The 27490-nt window shown below is 36.7% G+C and overlaps 1 protein-coding gene across 1 annotated transcript in view; it reads right to left on the minus strand.

Moving 5' to 3' along the window:
• Slc15a5 (solute carrier family 15 member 5) overlaps positions 1–27490 on the minus strand; it is a 106478-nt gene that overhangs the window by 43418 nt on the left and 35570 nt on the right. The window contains exons 4-6 of the mRNA XM_010616029.2: positions 17456–17625; positions 7756–7973; positions 3280–3466 (exon numbers count right to left, since the gene is read on the minus strand). Of these exons, the coding sequence (XP_010614331.2) occupies positions 3280–3466; positions 7756–7973; positions 17456–17625 (575 nt within the window). The remainder of the gene's footprint in view (positions 1–3279; positions 3467–7755; positions 7974–17455; positions 17626–27490) is intronic.

The raw sequence follows: 27490 nt of genomic DNA on the forward strand, positions 1-27490 counted from the left end.
TGAATTAAGAACTTCATAGCCTGAGTCACTGCATTCTTTCCATTGCATTGTTTGTGAGTAAAAGAAAATGGCTTTATTTTTCCTTTGTTAAATTTATAGTGTGACCAAGTAGGTGAGATTTCCCCATTTCTTAGGCGTGGTTTGGGCTGTGACAGTGCATGTCGAAGATTAGACATTGTCACTACCTTGAGCACCCACTTCCTGTAAATTCCAGACAGGGTGACAGACCCTGGAATGGTGGTGGCTCAATATGGAAGGATGTGAGAATAAGGAGGAGCTCCCCACTTTGGTGACAAAAAGAGGTTTTCCTTTCCTTTGTAGTGGTAACTGGAAATAGCAGTAACCATTTCAAATTAACACTGATATTTTAACTTTCACAATGTCATGGCTATGATCAGCTGGGGCATAGAATAATCGTCATAATCACGATAGTAATAATAGTAATGACAATACAGTGGTTTTAAAATTAAAACAATTGAATTCAAATGACACTACTTTTGTGACCTTTGGTTTATTAAATAACGGTTACCATGAGGTTAAATGTAATATTTATATGAAGGTGTCTAGGCTCAAACTAAGAAGTCATAAGTGTATGTTCACTCACAATTTATGTACTTACATACTTCACCCACATTTTCAGACACTTGAGTTCAAAGTGAAAGGAAATTTTCATATTAGACTAATTCAATTATTATAAAATCATATCAAAAAGTACCCTAGGTTTATACTTTCATGTCTTGATAAAACTTGCTAATCTTCCATAATCGTAACCAGAATATGGAAAACTTAAACAAATATCTATCTTAAAAGATACATATCATTGTACTTTTATATTCCCATAGCAAAATATTATGCAAATAAATGAACAAGTATGCAAATGAATGAATGAATAGAATATGATCTAGAAACAACTGAATTCAGAATTTTGCACCCAGTGGAACATAGCTTAATTTCTTTTGAAGCGAATCTAATTAAGACATTTTCTGTACAACAGGTCTTGTTACCAATTTTAAAGAGGAAAATTTAGTTCATCAACATCAAACAGTATACTAAATAATTCTGTCTAACTCTATCCGGTAAAGAAAACATGCCCTTCTCTAAGAATAAGAATGATTTTATATATGAGAAGGGGATAACTTCTAAAAGAAATTTTCTCAAATTTAAAGTGAATTGAGAACTTCTTAATTTCAGGAAGGATTTCTATCCCAGTTCTCGGAGTCATGTTGTATAGTGTATTTTTCCAAAGTAGTCCAGATTTTAAAATTTTTAGTAATCATCATCATTTAGAAGGTCAGATTGAGTTATTTCATGGCATTGTACAAGACTGCCAAGATTTTTCAGTTTGCAAAATAAATCTGTCCCCATTTTGTCCTACATTCATTCTATTTCACTAGTGAGTGTACAGAGGATATATACATATGTCTTACTTTTCTTTTTTATCTTCAAAGTGCCCAAGACAATATCAGCCATTCACCAAATACATACTGATTTTTAAAATTTCTACACGGTCAGGCAAAAGAGCACTTTTTAAAATTTAGGGACTGTCAAATCCTCTTAAGATTTATAGTTTGCTAATCCTTTTTACAAGATGAAGCTACTGGGTGAGAAATAAAATTTTAAAGTTATATAATACAGGCCTCTATAATCGAAAATAATGAAATAAACTATGTGAATCGGGCACTTGGAGTTCTAGTCCCCCCCTAAAAAAAAACCCTTTGTCGTGTGATCTGGAATAATTTTATTGATGGCGTGGATAAATACCAGAAAGCATACACTAAAGCGTAATATCTATACTCCAAGAACGGGCAAGAAGTATGTGTGAGTAGAGGATTACATAGTGTCTCCATGCAGACAGTGTTTCAAAGGAAGGGAGAGGAGCAGGTCAACCGGGAGAAGAGACTTCCACATGCCTGGCCTTGCCTGTTTCAATGGAGTTATTTCTCAATCGGAAGATAAGGTGTTAGGCTACGATTGCATGATGTTTCCTGAGTTTCAGACTCGCTGTTTTCTGTTTATGCCCAACAAACAATTAGGTATGTGCCCTGCAAATGATGACTCATAACAATGGGTAACGTTTATAGAGCTTTCACTAAGGCCAAGACTATGTACTTGCCTCTGATGTCAAACAAGTGCATTCCAAACTCTTACACAATAAGAAGATGCAACCTTTATCTACGTCATGCTCTTCAGAGGAAAAAAAATAAGCTAAAGACAGGAGAGATTAAGTGCTTTTTTTCAAAGTCACCCACCAACATTCAGCAGCAAAGCAGAGTCCAAGACCTGAGTCCCTGCTTCTAGTTTTTCTGCATCAACATTTGTCCGCTTGTTCCGTGGCAGTGTCTCAGAGAGCACAGCCAGGCAATGGACAGTGTGATCAGAAGGTCCTTAGGCTGTGTCTCTCCCATTTCAATTAGAGACAGTTTATTTTATGGTTTATTGATCGTGTCCCTAGTAAGACGTCATAAATTGTTTCAGTTTTTAAAATGTTTGAGAATCATCATTGTACACTTTATTATCTGGAAGAAGCACCATGTTGAAGCTGTGAATTACAGTGCTTTCAGGGGGTGCTAAAAATTGAACTCAGGACAACATGCAGGCCAGGCAAGAGCTTTACCACTAAGCTGTATCTTAAGCATCGTAATACTATTTTGAAATGTTGCTTCTGGTTCAGAAATTAAAATTGTATTTTGGGGTTTATTCGTGTTCATTTTTTCCAGTTCTGAGAATAAAGGTAGCGCAGTCACACGGATCTACAACTCCACCCTTTCCCTGGAGCTTTACTCTTTTTTTTTTTGGTACCTGGGATCAAACTCAGCGCCTAGTGCTTGTGAGAAAGGCAGCGGCAGCACTGAGCTAAATCCCTGACCCTGCAGCTTTAAAATTTTTGAAACAGGTTCTTGCTAAGATGCTAAGTTGCCCAGGTTGGGCTTGAACTTACAATCTTCCTACCACAGCCTCCCAAATTACTGGGGTTACAGGTATGTACCACATGTCTGGCTTGTGTTCATTTTAAAGAACATATTCAGCATTGATTTGGGAGTAAGCATTGCTATACTGAAGGATAGACCATTTAGCGGTGCTGGAAACTTTGCCATCTCTTTTTATTAGATATGACTTCTGAGGAGGCGTTCAAGGCTCATTGGACAATGTCTGGATAGAGATTTTATCACTCATAAATTCACCTTCTATCCAATATGTGAAAAGTCTGACCCTACTTAGATCTTAGCCAGGTTTTTTTTTTTTCTAGAAAAAGTTGCAAGCAATTCAAGTTGCACTTACTAATACATGCTGGCAGAAATGGTCCATCTCTCTTACAGGAAAACAGACAGGAACTGAAGCACTCCATAAAAGGGACCAGAATCAACAATGGCAGGGTGCTGATGGCATTCATTACTGCAATTGGCAGAAGCAGCCCATCCAAACTGAGGTTGGAATGCATGGTCTGCAGGTAATATCCTGACGGAATCTGCATTCAAGGGAGGAAGCAGCCACACAGTTAGAGATAGTGGATCAACTCTGAAGACAGCACACAGCGTCAGATGCCCTGTCCCCTGTGTGTACTGTGCGACTGAGCTCGTGGTGTTCCCCAGCTCTTCAAGGTCAGAGTTGCAAGTGGATAGAGGGTCTTTAAGCATTAGGAGCCATGCTTAGCTTATTCACAATACTACTGCTTTTTATGCAGGACTCTTCCCTTTTAGTTTATCTTCTTAACCTTCCTATGTAGAACATTGGCCGTCTTCTGTGCTTAGGATAACAAAGAAATCAAATCCCTTCTCGTGTCAGCAAAATGACTTCATGAATATTGAAGCAAAAAAGAATAGAAATATGTTAAGTGCGTCTGTTGTCATCCTGTTGGAAAAAATGGGGGGCTGGAGTAGATCTTTTAAGTAACATTTAGTCTGGTAGTAAAATAGGAATAATGTTTTGTTTCTTAAGAAGGTGGAGCAAAGTGGATACACAGTAGTGGCTGTAGGTTTTCTTTGTGGGCTCCCTGGTTTGGCCTTGCTTTGAATGTGAGCCAAATAACCTGAAGAAAAGAGAAGAGAGAGCTGCTTTCTGTGTTTGTGGCCTCCTCTAAACGGGATGGTATCAGTGGATCACACAGGGAGTTATGTGAAAAGGGTTTGCATAATCAAGCAGCAGATAAGAAAGCATCTCCAGCTCTACCCCAGCCCTCAATGTATTGTGAGCATTTTTTCCCCATTTGTGAAGAAATCCGAATGCTAACAAAATCTCTAGTGCTAATGTAGCACCTCTTCATGGTGCCATGCCTTGTGGTGGGCAATGACACTGGTGGAAAGGCGCTGAGTCTTGTGAGAGGCATCTCCACACTTTTCTAATTCATGTATTTTGATACAATCACCATATCAGTATGAATGGATATCTCATTGCATATCTTTTGTGGGGATTGGGGTTGCTGAGGAATCCAGGGCCTTCACACTGAGCTATATCTCCAGCCCTTTTAATTAATTAATTAATTTTATTTCTTATTTTGAAACAAGCTAAGTCACCAACTTCAGCTTGAATTATGAGCCTCCTGCCTCAGCCACCATAGTGCTGAGCTCACAGGCCTGTACTGTCCCACCTGGCTGTGTGTGTCTTTAGTTCCTGGGAACACACAAAGCTATTGGGTTGCAGGGAGTTTTCTTGCTCCTGTAGCCAGCTATGCCTTTGAGGAGTGAATTCTCCAAGCTGTTTTTCTTTTTTTTTTTTTGCGGTTCTGGGGATTGAACTCAGGGCCTTGTGCTTTCAAGGCAGTTGTGGCAACACTGAGCTAAATCCCCTGCTAAACTGTTTTTCTTATAGTGCAAGAATTTGCACTTAACTGATCATGGGAGAGCAGCCCTGCTCAAACGCCAGATCATAACTTCTGATTCAAAGGCTTCATTGATTCTTTCCATCTGACCAGTTGTACATGTTGGAGATTGTAAGGAGAATCAAAGTGACAGGTTCAGTACCGCTCTTCAGCGTTTACCAGTTGTAAAACAAGTCTTTGGATGTATTAACTGCCAGGCATGGAGTAGGAACACCTTCCCACTAAGCATTTTTTTAAATCTACGTAAGACGTGTCCTGGTTATAATTTATAGCCCAATTTTAATTTGTTCCTCAGGCTAATAAACAAGAATTGTTTTAGTGGAGTACAGATAGCCACATTGAAGGGAATATCAGCTAGGTCTGTTCTTCTTCAATAAAATTATTAAGCATGTATCTCATCATTATAGGGAAATTAATGATGTATTTTTCTTTAAAGAAGTGTTGATGCCAGAACAACTTGAAGGCTGAAAGGCTCCTAGCACAACTGGGAAGTTTCTGTTACTGATTTCAAGTGAGAATTATTGTTAATAGGAATAAAGTTATTATCGGCATGAATCACAGACACAGAAACCTGTTAACTTAATAATGTGGCAAATGTACTATTAATCTTTGGTGAAGCAATATTAATATATTGCCTAATCTACAAAAAGGCTCCAGTGTCTTGAAAGCTTGAAATCATTTCTGTTTCTGCCTCAAGTTCTGAAATCATCCCTTTTAAAATTTTAAATACTTTTATTTCACACAAGCCCGTGAAGATTCAGAAATAATTGCTGTCAATAGAGATTCATTTTCACCTTTGAGTGGCCAGTAATGTCAAACGACAACCCCATCAGCCTTAATATCAACATATTTTAAATGTATGTCTTAGAATTGAAGGTCAATAATGGCTACTAAATTTAAAATATGGAGTTTTATGGTGCTTTATTCTTCGTACCTTGATTGCCTTTGTACTGGTGATTATTTTATCTGGAGGCAAAATCTAGTCTCAGCCCGTTCTGGTAGAGGTTTTCTCTGACTCCCTGGAGAAGTATGATCTAACATTTGCTTAGAAGTTGCTAGCATAACATTACTGTATATAATTTAGGAGCCTTTATTGTTTTTATCAGGGATTTTTAATCCAGTGCAGGACAGACATTGTGCATAGCAGCAAAGCAAGAGCTTTGATTCCAGCCCTGAGTTAGGAAGACCGTTCTGCTGTACACCAGCAAGTTATATGTTACTTAAAGTCACTGTGCCTCAGATTTATGATAATAATATCAACCATGTAGACTGGCTCTGGGGATTAAATCACATACTAAGAAGCTGTCTTTTAAAAGCTATGACACATAATAGGTAATCGATAAATATTAGTGTTTGTTCTGTGCAATATCCTGGACAACTAGATTTGGTAAGATGCATAAAAACAGTTTCACAAAATTTATTGCACTTAATTCAAATTAAAAACATCGTAATTTACAGAGAAAGTTCAAATTTGGAGGAAATGATCACTTATCACTGCATTAGAAAGATAAGGAATCAGTAACTTGTGCCGTTTGCAATGAAGGTTTTGAGGCTAGTTATGGATCACACTAGTTTTGTGCCCATTAATTTTCCATTCAAAGATGCTATTGTATTAATGCTTATATGTATGGGTAATATTTCTGCTGTATTCTGTTTTGTGCCTGGTACTATGAGAATGAGCAGGAAGGCTGGTGCTCCTAAATCAGGCTAGTTCTCATGTGTTGTTTAGACCAAGGGTCGGCAAACTTTTCAGGGAAGGACAGATGGAAAATATTTCCACATATGGGTTCTTTGGCAGCTGCTCAATTCTGTTGTTTTGTGCATGAATGTTAAAAGATATAACAAATCAAAGTGTGTGGCACTGTTTGGATAAAACTTCATTTATGGACACTAAAATTTAAATTGCATATAATTTTCATGTACCACAATATATTCTTTTGATTTTTTTTCCAACTACCTAAAACTATGCAGTCCTTTTTAGCATGCAAATATACACAAATAAGCCATGGCTAAATTTGGCCTAGAAACAGTCCTGCGTTCACCGTGGTATAGAGGACCGGTCGTTCATTGTTCTGAGAGTTAGAGGACCTGTTCTGCTTTCTCTTTTGCTATTATTAACTATGACCTCACATCCTACCCCCACTTAAAAAAAATCACTTAATTTTTATGAGCTTGCTTACTCTTTAACAAATGAAGTTCCTAATAGGTTAATCTCTACATTTCTTTACTGCTCTTTTATTCTGAGACTGATGAGTATAGCTCGCACATTAGCCTTTTAAATTCCAGTTGGGAGTTAGCAATGGAGAAGGTCCCTCGTTTGTTTAAAGACTTTTATAAACTTCTAGTTTTTTCTGTAAGTAACTTACTTTTTGACCATAGCCACATTAAAATATTTAAAAATCTATATATATCTATGAAAGATACTTCAGGATTAGTGGTTTCCTTTTTGACTTCCACACAACATTAATCCGATTCCCCAAGGAACTAACAGAGTGGATGGGAGAGAATCACTTGCTCATTAATACTTATATTTAGCTGTAGGGTAGAGGTGGTACTCAAAACAGGCAGTTTAGCTACCTGTTAGTATCACTTTTTAAAGATTTAATGAAGGAGGAAAGCAGAACCTTTGGCGAAGAGGAGGGTTGGTGTTGCCTGTGGATCTCGTATTTTCATGTGCTGCTCTATGCTTGTAACTGTGCATTCTGAGGTATTGTTGACGCCTACTGCCACACATCTGTAAGTCTACAAAAGCAGCACCTGTCCCCAAGCTCCTCAGATATATCTCTACCAGACTCTGCTTAATTTTTGAAGTCAGAGCCTCTAAGGATGAAAAGCCTTTGTGGGGCAAGCATCTGTTGGGGTGAAAGTTCAGGTCTACTTATACTATTAGCAAGCAATTACTTCACTGTTTTGGGAAGGTATTCAATGCCATGCCATACCTGCATAACGCACATTCTGTATAGGATTTGAAAAATGAAGAGGGGGAGGATGGTGAAGAAAGCTTTTGTGTTTTCCACATGGAGCTCACTGTAGCAGCCGCCATTTTTTCTCTTGGCATGGTCTAGCCAGCTTGTCATGTCTCTACCCAGACGGCAACTCACACAGCATGTTTTCAGAGCGTTAACCAACACCCCAAATGTTACCAAGAGGGAGAAACCTGCAAATAATTGGAGATACCATGTATTAGTATAGGCATTGCTCTTTAATTTTCCTGGATGTTAATCAGAGAGATGACAACTACCAGCATGAAGGGCAATAGAGTGATTGAGTAAGTTTTAGCACCAAAGGAGTTGGACTCAAAGGAACAAGATCCTGACAAGTATTCTGCCATCCTGATGACCAGTCCAGAGTGGTACCTGACAACTGATGTTAAAGAATGAAAAAGGTAAGATCAATGGAAATACATTAAAGAGGAAAGAAAGGTGACAAAATAAAACACCAAAGTGGAGGATTTCAGAATCTTTCAGAAGCCTCTTAATTTATACTCATTAGTGAATAAGATAACTTGAACTTTCTTTTACATCCTTCACACAAAAAGCCAGAACTATTTTTTAAATATAAATCATTTTATAAATAATCTTCACATGGCAGGTAGAAGGTGGTTTCTTATTTTGACACAGAGATGAAGGGAAGTGTATTGTTCTCTTTGACTTTATCCTTGAATTTCAGACGTAAGGTTAAACTTTGAGCTCTTTAAATGACTTTATGAATGTTGATAGCATTAGTAAAAGTTCAGATTGGATTAGTTGGCTTTTGACTTTTCCAATATTTTCTTCTGGGTTTAGTTCTGGATGTCACTTTGACATCAGAAACATTTTATTTCCTTGTCTGATCCCAGTCACTTGCTGCTAGTGATTTGTAACCTCAGTGTTGCTTCCTTTATGATCTTTCAGATGCCATCTTTTCTTTAACTCCATTAGGACTTCTAATACCATGACAAATAAGAGATCCCCATATGGTTAGCTGTTCAGCTCTGCATTGTGATTGTTTTGATTTTGCCTTGCACTCCTTTTGACCACATAGATCTCTTCACAAGTAATAGAAGCATCAAACCTTGCAGGATAAAGGGTAAAATAAATGTAAAAGCATTTGGGTTTCTCTGGAGAAGTCTATGATAGGCACTTAAAATATAGTTTGTCATTTTGATTGTGTTTCAATTTCTGATAATAAAATTCTAGATAAAAACACGTTCTAAACAAATGCAATTGAATGCCATGGAACATGATTTTTGTATTTAAATAAAGAATATTTATTAATTGTATTATGGTTCGGAAGTTGGTTATATTAATTTGATCTGGTCTTTCTTTGAAGCATTGTAGTAGACTCATTATGTCATCCTTTGATTAATTGAGGAAGCTGGGGGCCTGGTAATTGAATATGGAGCCTTTCACCTCTAAGTCACTGAATCAAATCCAGCCAAATTGGTAGTGACCAAGAATGATTACAGTTGTGGCTTTTTGGTGGCCTTTGTGAAGGGTGTTTAGGTCACAAGGAAGCACATCAGGGTAATTGCTGAGAGGAGGTAGGCTCATATCTGTGGTCTTTATTTCCTCTTCTTAGCCATCGTTGCCAGACACTGATGAAGGTCCAGAAACTGATAAGACCAAGGAAACAGAAGCACCTGTGAATGGCCAAGATTTGTGTCCCTTAGAAAAGGAATATAGGGACAGCTTGTTACATAGCAGAAAGAACCCCTCTATCATTGGACTTTCCTAACCTTGCTCAATTAGTTTACTTAAGGTTTAAGCAAGATGAGGCTACATTAGACCAAGGCTGGGCTAGAAGACTTTCCTTTCTGACATTTCCTTACAATGTTACCTTTGTGGCTTAACTCTTGTGAAACAGTGTATGGAGAGAGTAGTATTGGTACAGATTACTCTATGCTTTCAAATAGGCTTTATTATTGAAGGACAATATTTTCAGAAAGAATATATTTAAAGCTATTTCCCCAAGTTTTTACCTTTCCACTTTTTTTTTTTAAATTCAGGGACTTGTATTGAATAGGTTTTGAACACACAATCCCTTGTTTTGTATTAAAAATCACTATTGTTTACAAGGTAAACTTGGGCCTACTCCATGTTAATCTTATTAAATAAGTCAGTGTTATTATAGTATTTCTATAGAGGGATAAGATAGATTGGTGCTTCTCAAAACTGTTGAAATCAGCTTTTAAAATATTCCAAAGTGACCGCAGGGACAAGGGGAAAAGTGAGAACCAAGACCTGTCATATAAAGGTACAAGATCCCAATAATGAATGTAACTGCAATGTATACCTAAAATATACCAATAAACTCAATGAGGAAAAAAAATTCCAAAGTATTACAATTTGTGTTTGTGAAATACAATAAAAAATAGAAATAGCTAAAAACAAAGATAGGAAACTATAAGCCTTATATTTTTATTAGCTTAAGCAGACATAAAATGTGACTTTATATACAAATTTATATATATTGTTTTCTTTCAGAATCTGTATTTATTTTATTAATACTAAAAATAAACAGCTCATAGATGAGCCCTGCTCTGTGGACCAGTCTTCATATAGAACTGTCATGAACTGAACATAGACTTTGAAAGATTTATGTGATGTGGTGCTATGAAGCCATGAACACAAAGTGGTCAAGATACAGCAAATGATTAAGTATGGATGGGATCTAAAACTCCAGCTAGCCCAGCGAGTGCACATAACTGAGGGCAGAGAAATGTGAATATAGTCATTAATTCATTCACCATAATTATTGAGTATCTACTATAACCCAAAGACTATTCTAGATCCTGAGATTACAGCAAAGAGCAAAATTCACAAACTCCTAAGTGCTCTTTGCAGTCGAGGCAGCACTACAAGCAGGAGAATATTAGGCAATTCTATGTTGAAGACAAAGTGGCCTGACATGGTAGAGATTTACGGAGTATGCAACATTTGAACTGAGGATTGAATAATTAAAAATAGGCAAAAGATTTGGAGGAAACATATGCAAGCATATCTGGGAGTAGAAATGAGCTAGTGGAGGCTCAGGAGGAGGAAAGGCCAGCGAAGTAGTGGCTTAGTGGGAAGACTGGGGAGAAGGCGATGTGTAAGAGGTGGTAAGGAGTCAGGCCATCAGACCAAAGTCAGGAATTTGAAGTTGGTCTGCAGTACTATGGAGAGCCATTAAGAAGTTGTAGAGAGGTATCATATACTTTATATATTTTTAAATTACTCTAAAATTCTGGTAGCTGTGAGGACAAATGAGGAAATGGGGAGACATGCAAGAGACATATACCAGAGCAGTGATAGCAATGAAGAGGATAGAATCATATGTGTGCCAGTTAATGTTGATTGTCATTGTGATGGGAGTAAGAGACTCCTGGAGAGAGGATTGGATTGTGAGCATGAACTTCATCAGTGGGGAACCCATTTATGAATTCGTAGATGAATAGGCTATTAGGAGGTGAGGCCTAGATGGAGAAGGTAGATCATCAAGGAGTGGCTTTGGAACTATATCTGGCATCTCGTCCCTTCTCTGGCTCTTGCCCTGTTTTACTTTGCTCCACTATGGTCTTCTGTGGTGATTCCCTGCTTTGTATTTGGTTAACCACGTACTGAAACCGTGAGCCAAAATAAGTTCCTCTTGCTTTAAATTGTAGGTTTCAGGTATTTTGTCCTGGCAACAGGAAAGCTGACCAGTACAAATATGACTTTGAAAAATCAATGGAATTTTATGATGTAGGAAGACAATAAAGAAATGAGAATATGTGCAGACAGCTATGTTTTCCCCATCTTACACAACTGGGTAATAGTGATTTACCAAGAAGGAGAAAAAAACAATGGAGCTGGTTTGCAGTAATGAATGAGTTGAGTTTTGGTCAGGTCAAGCTTCAAAAATTAATTCATAAGTCAAAATGTCAAATAAAAAGAATATATGCTTTCCAAGATGAGAAGCGATGCCAATATGAAACTGAGTATTTGTGTAGACCATACTAAAAGCCATGGGGCTAGACATTACTTAAGGGGAGGCAATGAAGAGAGAGACTGAAAGCTTGGTTTCCATATCAGTTAGGAAATTATCAAAGGAGAAAAGTAACTGAAGACTGAGAAGGGGTAGACAATGTACTACAGTGGCCGTAAGAGGAGGAAAGCAGTGAAATAAACTTAAATTGATCTGCTAGAAAAAGAGCAAGCTAATAAGCTACAGGGGATGCAAGGAGAGCCACTTTTAGGTAAATGGGTGCATCTTTGACCAAAATCTTAAGTGAATTAAATCAGACACTCAAGTTCAAATATCACATTTTTTTCTCTAATATGAGAAACCTGAAGTATAAATAAGGAAAAAAAAAAAGATGTTAGGAAGTAGGAAGATCTTTTTCAAATAGGAAGGGGAGCAAGAAATGGAGGGAGAGTGAGGGAGGAAGGGAAAAAGGATTTTAAAAAGTTGAGAAAAAGTGGAACTAGAGTTTTTGCAAATGGGGAAGGGGAAGAGGAGTTGGTGGGAGCAGAGTAGAAGGGGAGGAGAGGGAAAGAAAAAAGTTAAGATGTGTAATGTAATGTACAAAGTCCTCACAGTAAATGTAATCACTACATCACTGCAAACATGGACTAATACAGAAAAGAAACTACACAGTAATCTGTCTGCCAAGCCGTGTGGCAGTTGTCCCACGCAATTATAGTTACCATTGAATGATAGGATGGATATTCTGTTAAAATCGCCTATGTTTAAACAGCACATCTCCTCTTTAGATTAATCCTTTAGACTTAATAGTAAACTCATGACTGTTATACAGATAATTTTGGTGTCACATAGACCCAGCCTTTAAAAAAAAATCCACCATCATAACTCTCAAATTGCTTTCATGCATCAGGAATAGAAATGGGAAGTTGGAAAAAATGGAATAAAAAATTCAAGTGAGACTTCAATCCTTGGTTTAAATGTGCACGACAAACACACCAGGCATGCACATTTTAAAATAAAACAGATGAGCTATTTTAAACATTTTATTGAAAAACGTAAAGATTTTAGCTATTACTATTTTAAAAAACTTTTAAGGAAGCAATTTTTCTATCCTTTGTACATTTAAATCCTTGTGATGTTCTGCTCCTCTGACCTTGATCTAATCATGAATATCTATGCTACTTAATTTTAATTTAAAAAAGCCTACATTGCACTCTAGATGGTAGATGCACTTTTTTTCTCCTTTGGTCACCTGCCAGTTCTCAAAATTATAGCAGGGGGTAGAAATTCAAATGAAGACTCTGCTTGACAGCTAAATGTAATGGAATGCATGGTCCACATTTGAAAAGTTACCTCAAAATAAAAGGTAGCATATAAAAAATCATTTCTTTAAGGTCACCTATGGCTTTTAATTACAACTTGGAAGAATTTCCAATTTAGTCATCAGGAGAGAAGAAGCCAAAATAAGAGTTATATGCTTTGCTGGAGGGAAGAAGGATTTTTAATTCTCTATAGTTCAGTGAACTAATAATTTAGAAATGGTGAAAAACAAACAAACAAACAAACCACTTGCAAATAGTCACATATAAAGTAAGCCACAATGAATATTTTTTATACTAATTGTATTTGTAGCTGATACATTTTTTTTCTGTTGATATCCAGAGTAAGCCTGTCTTATCACATAGTAAAATTATGTAATACATAGATTTCAGTAGAGAGGCTGTAAGCAGAAATTATGTAGGTCTGTATTACTTGGAGAAGAATTCAATTTATTTGGATGGATATAGTTTCAAGAGGATATGGAAAGCAAATGAATGAATGTAGGACTGATTTGTTCTTTAGACAGTTTAAATCTAAAAAATATATACTTACGTGTGTGTATGTGTATATATTTGTGTATATATGTGTACATGTACTTATAGAAACCACAAATTCTATCAGACTTCCAGGAATATGCAAAAATAGTTTTTAACAAAAAGCCAAAGAACTTTTTTTTCTCTCTCTCTCTTTCTTTCTTTTCCTTCCTTCCTTCCTTCCTTCCTTCCTTCCTTCCTTCCTTCCTCCCTCCCTCCCTCCTCTCCTCTCCTCCCCTTCCCTTCCCTTCACTCTCTCTTTCTTTTTCTTTCCTTCTCTTCTCTCCCCTCCCTTCTTCCTTTCTTCCTTTTGTATTTTGAGACCTTTTGCCTATTGGTTCCATCCTTTAGATTACCAGGAGGACATGTGCCACTAACTGGTGCCTCATACTCCACAGCGCTCTGAGAAACACTGCCAGGGCTTCTGTGGATAATATTTTCTGTGCCTCATGGTCTCAGTGTGTGCTGTAATAGAATGAATTCAAGCCCAAGGAAAAAAAGTTGAATTATGGTTTTGGCTATTTTCTGTAAGGTCATAAGGAAGTTAGTTGAATTATGTCTCATTTCTATACTCAGATTAACAATATTTCAAGTAAAAGACTGACCAAGAAAATGGTAGAAATTCCATCAGTGCAAGTGAAGGTATACAATGAGGATTGCTTTGCAAGTTGATGTGAAAAACATTGATTTAAAAAAAAAATAAGTGACATTGGAATAACTTAATGGTAATGTGCAAATATTACAAATATGCAAATATTTGCAACTTTTACCATAGACTAAGGGTTACTAGACCCCAAGTATGGGCCAGGGATTAATCTCAGTGTTTTGTCACAAGCACAAGGTCTTAAGTTCGATCCCCCCCCCGGTACCAAAAAAAAAAAAAAGACCCCAAATATAAAAATATAAAAATTGTCATGAAAGAGACTACAAAGAAAACTTTTCATATACAGTGAGTCAAAGAAGAATTCATAAGGGAGTTTAGGAAGTATCTGGAGACAAATACAAAACTACAACATAATAAAAGTTATGAGATGCAGAAAAAGCAGTAAGAACTAAGAGGGAAATTTATAGCAGTTAATGTTTACATAAAGAAGGAAGAACAGTTGTAAATAAAACATTAAACAACACTCAAGAAAGCAGAGAAAGAAAAGCAATACAGAAACAGGAAGTAAAATTAAAACAGATAAACAAAACAGAGCATGGAAAAACATGATGTAACCAAGTGTTAGCTTTTTTTAAAAGGTCAGCAAAATTGACAAACCCTTACCTGGGCTAAGAAAAAAAAAAGAATACTCAAATAGCTAAAATTAGAAATGAAAAGGATACTGCAATTAATGTCATAGAAATAAAATGGATTGAAAGAGACCACTCCAAGCAATTACTGTACATCCAAATTGTATAAACTATAAGAAATGGGTACTTTCCTGGAGACATACCACCCAGTGAAACTGAGTTGCAAAGAAATAACAAATTTGAAAAGACACAAACTGGTGCAAAGATTGAAGTAATAATCAAAATGTGCACAATAAAGAAAAGCCCAAGACTAGATCACTTCACTGGAGAATTATACCACTTAAAGAAGAATTAACACCAATCTTTCTTAAATTCTCCCAAAGAATCTAAAGATTTTGCAAAACATTTTATGGGTCCAGCATTGCCCCAATACCAAACCAGACAAAGATACAATGAGAAAACTACAGATCAATATCCCTGATGAATATTAATGCCAAAATACTAAACAAAATAGGAGCAAATCAAATTCAATGGCACCTGAAAAGGATCATAAAGGACAACCAAATGGAATTTATATCTAGAAGGCAAAGATGACTCAATAGAAATTAATCAATGTAACTCCAATCTTTATAATTCTCTTCCTTGTAAAAACTCTGGATTTGGACACACAGTGTAATAACTATTGTTATTCTCTTACTATTTGGTGATAAAACTTTGTTGTATTTTTTCATAAAATAAAAAGAAAAACATAATATATCATATCAGTAAACGAAGGACAATAGCATGTGATTATCTCAGTGGATGTAGAAAAAGCATTTGACAGAAAGCAACACCTTTTCATGACAAACATTACCTAACAAGTTAGGAATATAAGGAAACTAACAACATAATAAAAGGCACGTATGAAAAGCCTGCAGCTAACATTCTCAATGAAGATTAAAGGCTTTTCCTATAAGACGATAAAGATGCCCTGTTAGCATCTATTATTGAACATCATATGCTCAGAGCCCTAAAAAGAAAAGCTATAGGAATCAAGAAGTAAGACATAAAATCACCTTTATTCACAGATGACATTATCTTATTTGTATTGAAGTCTAAAGACTACAAACATACATACAATATCAGAACCCACAGATAAATTTAACAGTTTCGGGAAACAAAATCAACAACCAAAACTAAAGTTCACTCTTATAAGTTGCAATCATTAGTCTGCAACAAATAATTTTTCAATACCATTTACTAGCACATCAAAAAGACAAATACTTATAAATGAACTTTACCAAATCAGTAAAAAGCTTGTATACTTGAAACTGCAAAAATTCGCTAAAACAAATTGGAGATATAAATAAATGGAAAGACTTCCCATATTTGTGAGTTGGAAGATTTAATATTGTTAAAATATTGCTACTGCCCAAAGTGATTTGTAGATTCACTGAAATCCCTATCAAAACACTATCAGCTTATTTTTGCACAAATTAAAAAAATACTAAAATTCATCTGAAATCTCAAGGATCTTTGAATGGTGGAAGCAATCTTGAAAAAGCATAGTTGGATACTTTACCTTCCCTGATTTCAAAACTTACTGCAAAGAAGGAGTAACAGAAAATGTGTGCTTTTGCTGTAGAGATAGGTAGATAGGCCCAAAGAGCAGAATAAAGGGCCCAGAAATACACTCCTGCGTGTGTGGCACAATGATTTTCAATAATGCATTGAGACCACACAATGGGGAAGGGAGAGACTTTTCAGCAAGTGGATTAGGGAAAGTGGGTATCGACTGCATGATTATGTTCATGTGTGGTATCTAAAAAAATTGATCTCGTAGATGTTGAGAGTAGAATAGTGATCACAGAAGGCTGGAGAAAGTAGGGGTGGGAGAGATGAGGAAGACTGATCAGTTGATACTAAGCTACACTTGGGAACAAGAAGTCCTGATGTCTTTTGCACAGTGCAGTGACTATGGCCAACAGTAATGCACTGCACATTTACAGAAGCCTTTACCAGAAAGAAATGATAGATGCTTATGGAGATAAACACCTTTAACCTACACATTATACTGTGTGTGCCTATGCTGAAATATCACATGGTATATCACAGGCAGGTAAAATGTTTGTGTATGAGTTAAAAATTCATTTAAATTAAAAAGTATTCTCTCCATACATATGTGTATGAATGATAATGACATTGTGATCATGTTTTTAAAAAGTCCTTAACTTCTATGTATATATATATATACATTAAAAATTGTATAATTTGTGTTATATTATAAATATCTGTAAATACACAGGGGAAATTCCATAATAGGTTTTACTTTACGGTATCGGAATGAGATGGGGAGAAAATCAACGGAGACAAGTTGAAAGGTGAGAGCTAGATGGGTGAATAATACATGATTTTTTTCTACTTTTCACTTGAAATATTACATGATTAAATACTTTCCCTGAAAAGTCAAAATAAAAGAACGTAGAGATTGCAAATATTATTGCAGAGAGTCTATTGCTAACAATTGTAATAATTGGAAGAATCTTCAAATTCCAGAAGGTCAAAACTGTAGGGAAACAAGAAGGAGGTATATCAAGGAAAAAAAAAAACCACCCCAAAGCATTCATGTAAAGTCTGCTTTACTTACATTTTTCTGGCTTATAAATCAGTTTATAATTCATCATATGGAGAGTTATGAGAGCCATCAGTGCCGACACAAATGGAGCAAGTAAAACAAAGGCCCAGGCTCCTGAGTGCTGGATACAAGTAATTCCCAGAAACACAACAATTGCAGTTAGGTTCGTGAGCCAATAGAACCTGGCATATACAGAGAGACAAAAATAAGAATATCACTGAGTTACTTTGAATAAGTTACTGATTTTAATGCTTTTACTCAAATGTAAGCTATGAATTGGTGGCATGTTAGAGGAACCAGATCTTGCAAGCATCATTTACCAGGTGTCTTAGGAATGCTAGATGTAGTAAGCATGTACTTTCTTTCATCGAAATCGGAGGTAGATAAACTTTCTTTCCGGCAAGGGTCTGATAGTAAATATTTTAGGCTTTGCAGGCCAAATGGTGTCTGCAGACACCACTTGCCTGTTTCGTGGAGCTGAAGAAGCATGGACCATGCCTACTCATCTTCATGGAGCTGGAAAAGCTCTCACAGTTAGCTGAATATTTCCATATATTCCAGTTTTTAAGGTACAAGAAAACTCAGGACTACCTGGCTTACTTCAGGTATTAAACCAAATAAATGAATGGCACTTGGATAGAACCTTCAGTTTCTTTTCCCAGTAATTACTGTCATAAATATGTTTCCACTCTAGTAGCCTGGTCTGCAAGTCTGATGGACATAATTTTTACCTCTCAACCTTTAATTGGGTCTACATCTGTCACTAAATTCCTATTGCAAAGAAGGGGTCTTAACATGAAGGTAAAAAAATATTGAGGCAAAGTTAAATGCAATACAATCTACTCATTTAGTTATATAGTGTGCAAACACCGATAGATTTATGTTTTCATACACTTAGAGTATCACTGAAGTTTAAACGGCTTCCTTGATTGCATCACTACTATCTGGGATAATCTCTCCTTGATTAATTTGAAAGAAACTGATTAAAAACTTTAATGACCCCTGCAAAATCCTTTCATTTTTGGCAGAGAGCATAAGCAGAGGAGGGATATTCGTTCTCTTTGACACAGTTTGCATGTTCTACTTCTGCTCAGGAGGGTGACTCTATGCAAAATGAGGGTCTACCAGGGTCATCCTGTGGCAATCTGCTACATCTTCTAACTGATATTTCTTCCCTTTTTTCCTGCTTCCCTCTCTCTCCCTCCCTCTCTTCCCTTCCTTTCTCTCCTCTTTCTGTCTTTCTTTTCCCGCTGTAGATGAAAGAAGTAAAGTCAGTTGGTAAAACTGGCCATGAGAAAGAGCTATTGAATATTTGAAGAGAAAGGAAAGATTTAGAAATCATCATCTAAAGGAGGAGAGAGATTGAGTATTATTTAAATGTTAAAAATGTATTATGGTAAAAGACACATTGCTGCTAATCCCCTCAAAATACTGATCCTCGTGTCAAGCAAACTTATCCCATGGTTCTTGCCACTTTCTGAAACAGTTTTGAAAGTCCTCTTTCGTGAGTGTCTTTAGTTGTGCTGTCGTGGCTGCCTTGTTGTCCTGAGTTGATTCAAAACATTCACCCTTTCACGGTCATTTTGAATTTGGAGAAGGGCCGGAAGTGACGCGTTGCCTGATGGGGTGGAGGAGGACACACTGTGATATTCTTAGGAGCCTGCCTTTCCGTCGGACGCCACTGGGCAGCTTTCACCGCATTTCTGAAGATACCTTGTAAAGACACGAAAGAGGACTTTCACAGCTGCTTCAGAAAGTGGCAGGAATTGGGACCCATGTGCTCAAAGCAAGCAGGAGTATTTTGGGGGTGATTTATGGCAGTGTGTCTCAGTGCAGTCTTTTTTTCTTGATTCATTGTATATGTTATTCACACCTTGTGTAAATGCTAGACAGTGGAAATGGACCACTTTCATGGTTATGAACTTCATGTGATCAGAGTCTACATGATTTTGCATTTTTTCCAGACTTGTTTGACTATGGGGAGTACAATAATTGAATAGGTAACACTTGAATTTTAACTAAGATCATTTTCTCTGTCATAAAAGATGCGGAAATAAGAGGGCTAGGTTAATTGAAGACCAGCCTCCCCTTACACGACTCTACTTTCTTTGGCTTGGTAATTGCAGGAGGGGGCTCAGCCTCCTAATGTGCATGGCGCGGTACAGGGCTGTTTCTGCTGGCAGAAGATGGAAGATCAGCTGTTCTCTTGGCAAATAAATAAACACCACCTCAGCTGGGAATTGTAATCCGTGTGTGTGTGTGTGTGTGTGTGTGTGTGTGTGTGTGTATCAAATATTAGATTCTATTTTCTGTAAATGGGAAGGGGACCAAAAGATGGAGGTGGAAGAAGGAAAAGGGAACATGAACAGAATCAAGCTGTGTTATACAAATGTATCAACTCCCCACCATGAATATAATCATTATGGACTGCAAAGATGTACAAGTGGCAAATGAAAAATAAAATAAAATATTAAACTTTACTCAGCTTTGCTAAAACTGTGGGGCCAGTGGTGGAGAATGGAGAGGGTGGGCTTTTCTTTCAGAAATTTGACTGGAGTAGGGTAGGTATTGTCAAAAGTCGTTTCTCCTATACTAGGCTACCTCCGGCTAGAACTTGTGCCTCAGGGTCAGGCTCTTCTTGGGGCTTCTTCCACCGTCTCTTTCTGCTTTGGGGGCTCTCTGTCAGCCCAAAAAGGAAACTGAAGGAATCTAGGCAGCACTGTCTTCTTTTCATCTTCCAAAGTTTTCCTGTTTCTGTGTTATGCCTAAGGATTTTTTTTTTTTCCTCCGAGGAGTACCTAGAAGGGCTGGGGCTCCTCTGTTTTGGCCAATACTAGAACTAGAATTCTTCCATTTTAAAAAATTGCATAGCTCATCTTCCTATTGTTGATTTGTAAAAGTTCATTCTAAATTGTATTCTCCATGCATGTTTTTTTAAATCAGAGACATGTTCTACAAATGCTTTCTTATTACCTGTGATTTGTTTTTTCATTATTGCAATAACTTTCTTTTTTTTTTGGTACCGGAGATGGAATGAGGGACCTTGCACTTGCGAGGCAGGCGGTGGAACCACTGAGCTAAATCCCCAGTCCCTGCAATAATTTTTTAAAATCCGCCCCCACTCCAGTTCCAGGGATCGAACTGAGGACTTTGTGCTTGCCAGGCAGACAAGGCACCACTGAACTAAATCCACAGCCTCTGGAATAACTTTTGGTATAAAAAATATTTAATTTTAACAAATTTAAATTCATTCTTTCTCTTTTTTTCTTTTGTTGTTGTTGTTTGCCCAGTAAACAATACTTTCTAAGCCACCAGTATTTTCTTCCATAATTTTAAATCAGTTTATGGTTTTAGATTTTATGTAAGCAATTATCTTTGAATTAATTTTATAGTAAGAAACCATTGGTAACTGTTTCCTATAGAAATATTTAGCTATTCTAGCACACCTTATTGAAAACATGATCTTTACCTCATTGGTTTTTTTGACATCTTCATTGAAAACCAATTGAACATATAAATCTAGATCTATTTTGAAACTGAAATTTGTTCCAATACTATATTGTCTTGATTTTTGTTACTTTCTTTTTTGTTTTTACCATTTTGTCGAGACATAATAGGATACAACAAACTGCATTATTTAAAATGTCCAATTTTATAAGTTTTGAATATTTATGTATCTATGAAATGATTACCACATTCAAGATAATGCATATATCAATTACTTATAAATATTTCTTTTGTAATCAGTTTTTCTTTTCTTACAATCTCTTCCCCATCTTCAGGGAAGATTTTCCCCATCTCCATCTGATTTTTTGTCATGTAAATTAGACTGCAATTCAAAGATTTTTTTGAAATGAATTATCCTTAACCATATCTTTTTATCTGGCTATTTTTCCCCACTTGTTTTAAAATCCATCTGTGTTGGAGTTATCAGCAACATTCCCTCTTATTGCCAAGTAGTATTCCATTGTAAATATACTATTTATTTATCCATTTATCTACTAATAGACATTTTTTCCACCTCGTGGTCAATACAAATAATGCCAATATAAACATTCTTGCATCAGACTTTGTATAGATATAGGCATTCATTTTTCTTGGGTAAAACTTGAGGACTAAAATGTCTGGATAATATGATGGATATATATTTATAATTTTAAGAACTGTCCCAGTAATTTTTAAGCAGCTGTAAAATTTTACATTGTTACCATATATTTTTTGATACCGGGGATTGAACTCTCGACTTTGTGCTTCTGAGGCAGGCAGTGGAACCACGGAGCTAAATCCCTGGCCCCTTGGTCAATACTTTATGTGATGGTTATGTATTAGTATTGCATTGTGGTTGTATTTTGCAGTTTCTTAATGACCGGTGTTATTCAGTTTCTTTTTTTAAGGGACAATATATATATATATATATATATTTATTTTATTCTATTATTTATATATATATATTTATTCTGGATACAAGTCCTTTGTCCGTAATGTGAATTGCAAATATTTCTTTCCAATTAGGATGTCTTTCCATTCTCTTAACAGCATCTTTTGAGAAGAGATTCCTAATTTTGGTGAAATTGAATCATCGTTTTTTTTTCTTTCACAAATCATCATTTTTAGCCTTGTATCTAAGAAATTTTTACCAGATGCAAGCTCACAAAAGTTTTCTTTTTATTTTTAAGAGAAGCAATCTGAGACTTGGGGAACTGAGGTGACTGTACAATTTACACAAATACTGCAGAACCATGAGCAGAAGCCACCTGTACAGGTGCAGCCTCTAAGGAGCATAACTATCAACATGCTTGGCTTGGGGCCACCTAGGGGATTAGTAGCACACTTCTGAGTGTGTCAGGGTGTGTCACGAAGGCGGAATTTTGGGGACTATATCTGGCCCCTAACCCCTTCTTCTCCTGCACTGTTTCCCTGCTCTGCTTCCTGGCTACCATGAAGTAAGCAGCTTTGCTGCACAGTGCCCTCACTTTTTAAATTGAATGTGTTGGTTATTTTGTATCAGCAATTTGAAAGTTATCTAATACAGGGCTAACTGGGCTTGTTGCATATATACAATATTATATGTATATATATATATATATATATATATTACTTCCTCTGAAATGGTAGTCAGAAATCATGAGTTGGAGTCACAACTCTGTAATCATATAAACTGTGACCCTACATTCTCTGAATTCAGGATAATTTTAAAATAGTGATGACACCTTCTCAAAGTTTGCCAAAAAAAAAAAAAGAAAAAGAAAAAAGAAAATTGAGAGCAGAACACAGACTGTAGGTGCAGAGACCCAAGCAAATGTTGTCACTGTCTGTTTTCCTCTAGCCTTGATTTCAGAAACAAGAACGGTGAAGTTTGAGCCTGGTAAGCAAGGGTAAAAGATATTAGAAGAGAAGATAAAATAGGTATTGTTGTCCAGATTATTTAGGACCTTGTGTCCCTGGTAGGAGTTTGGATTTTATTCTCAGTGCATTCAGAAGCCATTTGAAAGGAACTGAACAGGAGCCTGATAAAATCTGATCTTTAAGGAGAAAAAGAAAAACATGATTATTGTGTCAGCTCTACAACTTGTAGGCATGGTAAGGGGTCCAATCATACTTACTGTAATAGTCTAGATGACAGCTAAGAGTGACCAGAGTGGAAGCAAGGGAAAGGGATAAAGTAGATATATGATACATGTTTGGAAAGGAGACTTATCAAATTAGGCTGGTTTCTTCACTGCCTCAGAAACACTTTCACTCATTTTTGTATCTGTAACTTTTCACATTCTTTGGCTTCCTCTGTCTCATTTTCAAAGTTTCATAGCAAGTTTGTACTTTCATTCACTGCTCTTTCAAGCTAGTTCTCTTCTCTGAACTTCTGAAACAAATGTTCATTCTCTGATTATTTCACATTTGTTAGTTTGCCTCTCATTTGTAGATTGTCCAGCTTGCTGATGACAAGACCTTATTCTTTATCTCTGCTTCTTCTATCTCCGTGGCAGTAAGCACAGTGCTATGTCCACAATAAATGGATACTAATAAACCAATTGATTAATAATATGGCATCTGTTATAAAATAATAATTCAATCAAACATTTAAACACTCAATAATTGATAGTGGTAAGTAATAAGATGTCAAATATGGCCACACAGGGGAAACTGATTTACTGTAGTCCACTAACAGAAATTTATTTATCACAATATAGGTGAAGTACAAACTTAGAATTTTCTAGGATGACTGGATCAAGTCCCTAGGCTCCGCCTCAGAATCTTCTTGTGTGCTGTACATTTGAATTGTAGCTGTAGCAACTGAAAAGTGGGAGGTAAAAGCAATGTCATAGTACTCTTGATCTGGAGGTACCTATATCCCCCCCTTTAATGTTGAGCACTGTTGAGAAGCACCAAGAGGATGCTGGGTGACTCTTGAGTACACTGTATGCTGATAGAGGCTGGATTGCTCTAAAGAGGGTCAAGGAAAATTACAATTATTCTGAGACTTAAATCTTGGGAAAGGTAGTTAGAAAGCAAAGAATTATAGTGCGTGAATATCTCTGAATAGGAAGAGATTTCACATCAAATGCAAAATGTATTTTAACAAATGCCACCAACCCATGTGATGGTGTAATTTCCTGAAAAAACTACCCAGCCTAGGTCTGTTTTGTATATGTCTTTGTTGATCCACGGACAAGACAATTCATGGAAAATTAAGGCTAAAATTATATATGTATCATCTGTAAAAAATAAAAAGAAGAAACATCCACAGTTTTCAAATTTACCGTTACAACTCCTTTCATCTCATAGCTCACTGGCAAATTGAATACATAAAGCAACTCTCACACAGAAAGTCAGAGAGCAAAGCACTAAAGCAAACAAATACCAGTGATTAAGGAAAATTGAAAGCAGAAGTGAAAATATGTTTCTTTAGTCTACTTTTAAATACACACTGGGAACTGCAAATAACTGGGAGTACATAGTTGTTGCTGTTGTTGTTGTTGTTTTTTGTCCTCATGGATGATATTGATTCTATGGTGTTGAATACAAATAAGAAAAAAAAGTTGATACAGAGCTCACCAATCCTTTGAGATTATTTATTTTAAATATTCATATTATTTAGTAATAATTTTAGGGTCTCGAGTATTTTATCATTTCTTAGACTACTTTTGACATGCTTTAGATTTATCTTAAGTAGTTTTAAAAGAAATGACTTAAAATGATCTTTCCTCACTTGAAAAATGTATGAACATGAAGAGGCAAATCTTCTGGAAGTGTCTGGTCTTTTCAGCTTTAGTGAAGAGTTTAAAGACTCCAGAGTGAGTATGTTATTCTGTGTTGAACAAAATTAAGATAATTCCTCAGTGGGATAAAACTGAACTGTTTAGAGAAGGGAGAGAAACACATGTGTGCTGATTTCGGGGTGCATGGCCCTCACTTCTTACAGGATAACCATGGGCTCACTGGCATACCTCACAGATTGATAGCCATGTATTTGCAGAAACAAGAAGCAAATAGAAATTTCATAGTTCCTCCTTTTTATCTATAAATTTCCTTTAGCAGAGCTCTGAGGGAAAAGTCAGTTTAATAAAAGATCATTAATCCTGATGAATGGAAAGCAAGATTAAAATAGGATTTTTTTAAAATTGAGAAATGTTGGGGACTTCTCTTTCCTGCTCTTTGACCCATTTTCATTTCTTTCTCTTCTTGATTCCTCATCTTTCTCTGACACCCCAATTTTCTGACAGTAGTAGGGATTGAAGCCATGGATTTAGCACTGAGCTACATCCCTGATCTTGTTTTTATTCTGTATTTTGAGACAGGGTCTCACTAACTAGTCTAGTCTTGCCTCAAACTTGAGATCCTTCCACCTCAGCATCCCAGAGTGCTGGGATTATAGTTGTGCAACACTCTGATAGCTATTTCCACTCAAATGTTCAATTTTAATAGTTACTTCTCCATATAATTTTCTCATTTCTTGCTTAAAGAAATTTGAACTTGTACACATTTACTGAGTGTCTAATTTACTGATAAAGTAGGTTCTGGCCTCACCCACCAGAGCTGCCATTGCTGCAGCACCAGGAGGGCTGCCTGGGCCATGATCCACTGCAGGAAGGATAGCCACGCCTACCCCCACTGGGAGCCACCATCGCTCCAGCACCAGGAAGGTAGCTGTGCCGGCCCTCCTGAACCCCCACAACTCCCCCCACCCTCACTTTCAGACCTCCTGATTGAGCCAGTCTTTGGACCCACTCTGCAGAGGCAGAGGTGGTCATAGAGGGTATTTTTCTGAGTTCCCAACATTGAATATCTTTAAAGAAAGGGCGTGGGAAACCTGTAGTAGAATGGTGTGGAGTTCAACCATTCAGAAGGTTGGGGAACTCAATGTGGGCCTTGAAGCCCGAGGTCAGTCTGTGTCATGGGGTTCAGCCATCAGCTAACTGAGATCAAGGGTCTTGAGTTCTAGCTCTGTCTGAGCCCCCATCCTAAATTGTAAATATACTATATTGAAAAGTTTGTTCACTGCAGACATGTTTTGGACTGCTTCTTGATTTCAATTTAATTCAAATGGTTTAAAGGTGATAGACTAGTGACTACCACAGGTGGTCAGTTTCCAAGTTGTGCTTGATCATATTGTGCTGCTGGTTGAGATTAAAGAATTGTGGTTGATTAGATAAGCTGTTTTCTCTGATGTTATGGAGATGAGAATGCCTGTGGATTGTTACAGACCCAGAAGCTAGGGCACAGTTATATCAGGAAGATTTGGGTGATAACCCAGAGATTAAACCAAGGACAGCCAGCCAACAAAAATTAAAATGAGAAAACACTTAAGCAAGACACAAAGACAGACTTCCAGTTCATTAATGGCAAAGAGTAGGACAAATGAGGATGAAAAGGCGGATAGTGAACCACCAGGACACCCTGAACTCAAAGCACAGGAAATAACAAAACAGATCAATCAGGCTCTAGAAAAATTCAAAACAGAAATAATTTCCCAGATAACCATAGAGATGGTGAGCAAAATGAAAGTCGTGATTCAAGACTCTAGAACAGAAATTGACAAAAAAATAGATGAGCTCAGGACCATGATAGAAGCCATGAAGGCCCAGCATAAGAAAGAAATGGAAAAAATAAATACCCATCATAGGAAAGAAATGGAATCCATGAGACAGATTCAAACAGATATCCAGGAGATTAAACACTCCATTGAAAGTGTACACAACAGAACAAAAGAATGTGAAGATAGAATCTCAGATATAGAAGATAAGATTGCAGTCAGTGACCATGAAAAGAGAGGTCTCTTAAAAACAGTAGGGGATCATGAGAAATCGATCCAGCAATTCCTACATGAGGCAAAGAAGAATAACATAAGACTGATAGGAATACATGAAGTAGCAGGAGAAAATCAAATGACTTTAAAAAGCTGTTCACAGAATTAATGGCAGAAAACTTCCCAAACAGGGGAAGAATTTGACATTCAGATAAGTGAGGCATATAGGACGCCAACTAGCTACAATAAAAAAAAAAATCTACACCTAGACATATAATAATCAAGATCCCAGAAATCCAACAGAAGAACAAAACACTACAAGCAGTAAGAGAAAAGAAACAAATCACATGCAAAGAAAAGCCCATCAGAATCACAGCAGACTTTTCAACACAAACCCTTGGGGCAAGGAGAGCCCGGAATGAGATATTTCAAGTACTAAAAGAGAACAACCTCCAACCTAGACTGATGTATCCTGAAAAACTCTCTTTCAAAGTGGGTGGGGAAATAAGATACTTCCAAGACAAAGAACACCTGAAAAAGTACATGAATACCAAACCAGCACTGCAAGCAATTCTATACAAGATCCTAGAAAAAGACAATGAAGGTCACAACACCATGAGGCCCAACAGAGCAAATCAAATAGGCAAGGCAAGAAACTAAAAGGAGAAGGTGAAAAAGTAAAAAGAGTCAACAAAAGGCCATAACAGGACAATAATAAGTCAGTACATATCAGTTATAACCATTAATGTCAATGGCCTTAACTCACCAATCAAGAGAAATAGACTGGCAGAATGAAATAAGAA

The sequence above is a fragment of the Fukomys damarensis genome, unplaced genomic scaffold (genome assembly GCF_012274545.1).
Source record: "Fukomys damarensis isolate Sample0158 unplaced genomic scaffold, DMR_v1.0_HiC HiC_scaffold_19, whole genome shotgun sequence".
NCBI lineage: Eukaryota > Metazoa > Chordata > Mammalia > Rodentia > Bathyergidae > Fukomys > Fukomys damarensis.